Here is a 3,595-nt window from a genome sequence, read left to right as displayed (position 1 = left end):
GGCTGAGACTGTCTATCTAAAATCCGACTGTCCAATCGAGGACGGTGAGATAACTCGAGGCAAGGTACGGATACGTACGGACGGACAAATACGGCACGTCGCAATGACCTGGGGGACTCGGTTTGATTCGATGCGGCAATGCAATCTACTCGTCCGAATATTGGGTGGCTGGCAATAAATGACCCGAAAACCAAAAAAGCAAGCCAATTGACTCGGCACGGTTAACGTTCGGCAGGTCACTCATTGTCTGAGACGAACGAAAGAGACCGAGAGGAATAAGAAAGAACGAGACCACATAAAAATTAAAAATTAAAAGGACATCGGCAACAAGCGCGTGCCTGGGGAAAATAGACACGGAACCAGAAAGACCCTAAGAGCTTAATTCCCGCCCAGGAGCCCTGCAGTACCTAGTAGCTGTCTCGTTTGGGTGCGGGAAGGCCCGCACCCAAATCATCAGTCCAGACCGGGACTCCCTCCCTTCACCGTCGCTGAGCTTTGACGCCACTCTTTTACGGCTTCACTCGTTCAAGGAAGGCACCTTCACCTAACCGGATACACAGTCGGATGTACACAATTGATTTGATTGGTTGAGCCTCAAATACCAACCGCCGTCTAGCTTTAATTGAATAACAAACCACAATGCACGATGCCCCTAACAACAACAAGAAAATCCAAGGTATTTCTATGCAAGATACTCCAGGCTGTATGTACGCCTTATTTTTCGGTTAACCTGTCCGACTCTCTGTTACCGCTACCCTCTCTTGACCGCTCCCGGTTATCGTGGTATGCACCCGTGTCGTCCTCGTCATCCTCGTCATCTCCGGCAAACGCATCGTAAAGCTCCCGACCCCGCGTTCGCTTCTCGCCGTTCAGGCCCTCGACTTCGTCCTCGTTGAGAAGCTCAAATTCGTAGTTGTCCCGAGGCGTGCTGTTGCGACGCTTCCTGATGAAGAACCAGATTCCCAGCGCAGAGCAGAAGACAGCAATGAGACCAATGGCACCATAGACCCAAACTCCGGCCTTTCCAAAGGACGGCAACCACGATACCCAATTTGAAGGGCTGCTGGTGCCCGCCGCCGCCTCTTGAGTGCCTGTCGGCTGGCTGGTCTCAGTGGGTGTCTGGTCTTCGCCTGCGCTAGGCTGGATCTTGGTAGGACGAGCAGGATGATCAGAGGGCGTAACAACCGGTTCGGTGTTCTCAGGAGGATGGGTCATCGTCGTAACTGCAGCCGGCAGAGTTGTGGTCGCGACGAGCGCGTGGTCATTGTCGTCCTCTTCGGTCGGCATGGGAAGGAGCGTGGCCTTGCTTGCGTCGATCGACTCGCCCCAAAGCTTCAGGTGCCAGTCGACGAACGTGCCCTTGTGGTCATTCTCATTCGAGTCCTTGACGACGACGGTCCATTTGCCAATGCCGGATTCACCCCTGATAAACAGTCAATAACGATGCTTTAACCACGTGACCGCATAGGTCGACTCACCAGTGAGCCACGCTCATAAATGTCCAGTCAACGTAGCCAGATTGAGCCGAATCCAGCTTTCTGGTTACGGACAGATGGCTGGTAACTCCTTCGGGGCTGATCAGTTCGACGCTCAAGTCGCCTCTGCGGGTATGGTTCACGTTCATAGTAACTGTCACGTGCTCGAGCCTCTCGAGATTGGCCTGCTTGAGCGCATCTGTAGTGACTTCGAAGCTGACCGCGACGCCGTCCTTGCCTTGGGGAATGTCCTTGTTGACGTGTATCCAAGGGGAGTAGTACCAGGCCTGCGGCTTGACGTTCTTCCACTTCTTGGCTGCCTCAACTAATTTCAAGGCATCGATCTTGCCGTACCCATATGTGTGACTGAATTTCTTTCCAATCTTGGTCGGTTGCCATTCTCCCTCTTTCTCGTCGATGGGCACAGCGGTGTCCATTGCGAGCCATTGCATGTCTCTCCAAGTCAAGTCGGGACGGGCCTGGAGGGCCAGCGCGTAAATACCAGCGCCCAAGGGAGCGGCAGCGGAGGTGCCTCCGTGGCCGTTGTAACAGGCGTTTTGACCAACATCAGTAGTATGCTATCAAACTGTCAGCCCACCCCTTGTCACGCCTGGGGACTAAAATCACTTACGATGGCATCCCCACTGCCACTGCTGTAGGTCACAACCAGCTGAGCAGAGCACTTTTCCGAGTAGTAAGGGTGTTGGCCCTTCCTGTCGATTGCGCCGACGGTGATGCTGTAGATGGAGTTGGTGTAACCGTCGAAGTTGCAGTTGTCGTCGTTGGCGGCGCCATTGCCACTGGCAAAAACGTAGATGGACCCCTTTCCGCCACGTCCCTGCTGAATACCCTTCAGCATGGCACGCTTAATCAGGATGCCCGGCGCATCCATTGACCGACCGTCATCCGGAGGGCCCCAAGAGCAAGAGTAGATGTCGTTGTGCTGGTAGTCGTAAGTCATGGCGACGGCCTCGTCAGCGTCCGAGATCAGCTTGCTCAGAATGCGGATACCAGCAATCCTGGATTCGTAAGCCACACCAACGCCACAGACGTTGTTCCTTGCGGCCGAAACTTCGCCTGCACATCGGGTGCCGTGCTTGTCATCGCTCAGCGTAGGTCTCGGCTCTTCGCGGTGATCATTGAAGTCGTAGGAGCCTGCGGCATAATAGTTGGGCTTCAGGTCGTCACTGTACATGTCGAGGCCGTCGTCGACGATGGCAACGGTTGCGTTCTTGCCTGTGATGCCTTGCGTCCAAACGCCGGCGACGTTGACGTCGTGTCCCGGCTGGATGGTGTTGAGCAAGTGCCACTGCTCGTTGAAGATGGGATCGGCAATTCCGAGGGTCTGCATGAGCTCGTTCATCTGGGCTACTATCTTGGGATCGGCCTGCTCTTGACGAGGCAAGTTCGCCGGGCCATTGGGGCGAGGGAGGACTCTCTTCTCCCAAGGCTTGCGGAGCTGTTGTTTCTGCGCAAGGTGGACACCGTCGAGGACGTCAAAACCACCCATTGATCGTTTTCTCAACTTGCGCTCCTGCAAGGCTGGCTTGACGATATCGCGGGCTTCCTTTCTGGCGGAGAACATGTGATGGCCGTCGAGGCCGCCGAGCACACCCTCATGTCTCAGACCCAAGCGGTCGGCGACTTGGTCCGGGGATGTAGACGAATCCAGTTCGAGAACATAATAGTCGTTCTTGTCGTAGTTTCGAGTCGAGGACGAGCCGCTGGCGAGGGCGACAAGACCAAGGAGAACCGCGGACAGCTTCATGACGGGCTACCGTAGACCCCTCGAAGGGCAGGAAAGGATGCGCAAAAAGGGAGAGACTGAAGAGGACGGGTCCAACGATTAGCTTCAGCGCCCGTATCAAAGTCGAATCGAGGTAAGATGGGAGAGAATGGAGAAGGGAGTAAATGGCACACACGCGCACACGCACACGTACCTCTTGATTAGGGGGACAAAGGAACGATGAACTGGACTGGGCCCGTCTAGACTGGGGAGAGTGGAAGACGAGACGTGGTCGAGTCGCAAGTGGCAAGGGCCGCCCTTGAAGATGGCCAAAGCTTCCCTGGTTTCCGCGCGCAACCTTTGCTTTTCTTTTCCTGGGCGAACTGGACAGGCA

General features: G+C 55.2%; 1 protein-coding gene across 1 annotated transcript; it reads right to left on the bottom strand.

Moving 5' to 3' along the window:
- Nucleotides 1–714: 714 nt before the first annotated feature.
- EsH8_VII_000590 (kexin KEX2) lies at nt 715–3,243 on the bottom strand (the record flags this gene model as incomplete). Its single annotated transcript, XM_083270723.1, has 3 exons — nt 715–1,423; nt 1,479–2,053; nt 2,107–3,243. The coding sequence occupies 3 exons, from the start codon at nt 3,241–3,243 to the stop codon at nt 715–717; spliced, it is 2,421 nt and encodes an 806-aa protein (XP_083128280.1).
- Nucleotides 3,244–3,595: the final 352 nt, after the last annotated feature.

The sequence above is a fragment of the Colletotrichum jinshuiense genome, chromosome 7, assembly GCF_051148585.1.
Source record: "Colletotrichum jinshuiense chromosome 7, complete sequence".
Classification (NCBI taxonomy): Eukaryota; Fungi; Ascomycota; class Sordariomycetes; order Glomerellales; family Glomerellaceae; genus Colletotrichum; species Colletotrichum jinshuiense.
This window is presented reverse-complemented; position numbering and strand designations above follow the sequence as displayed.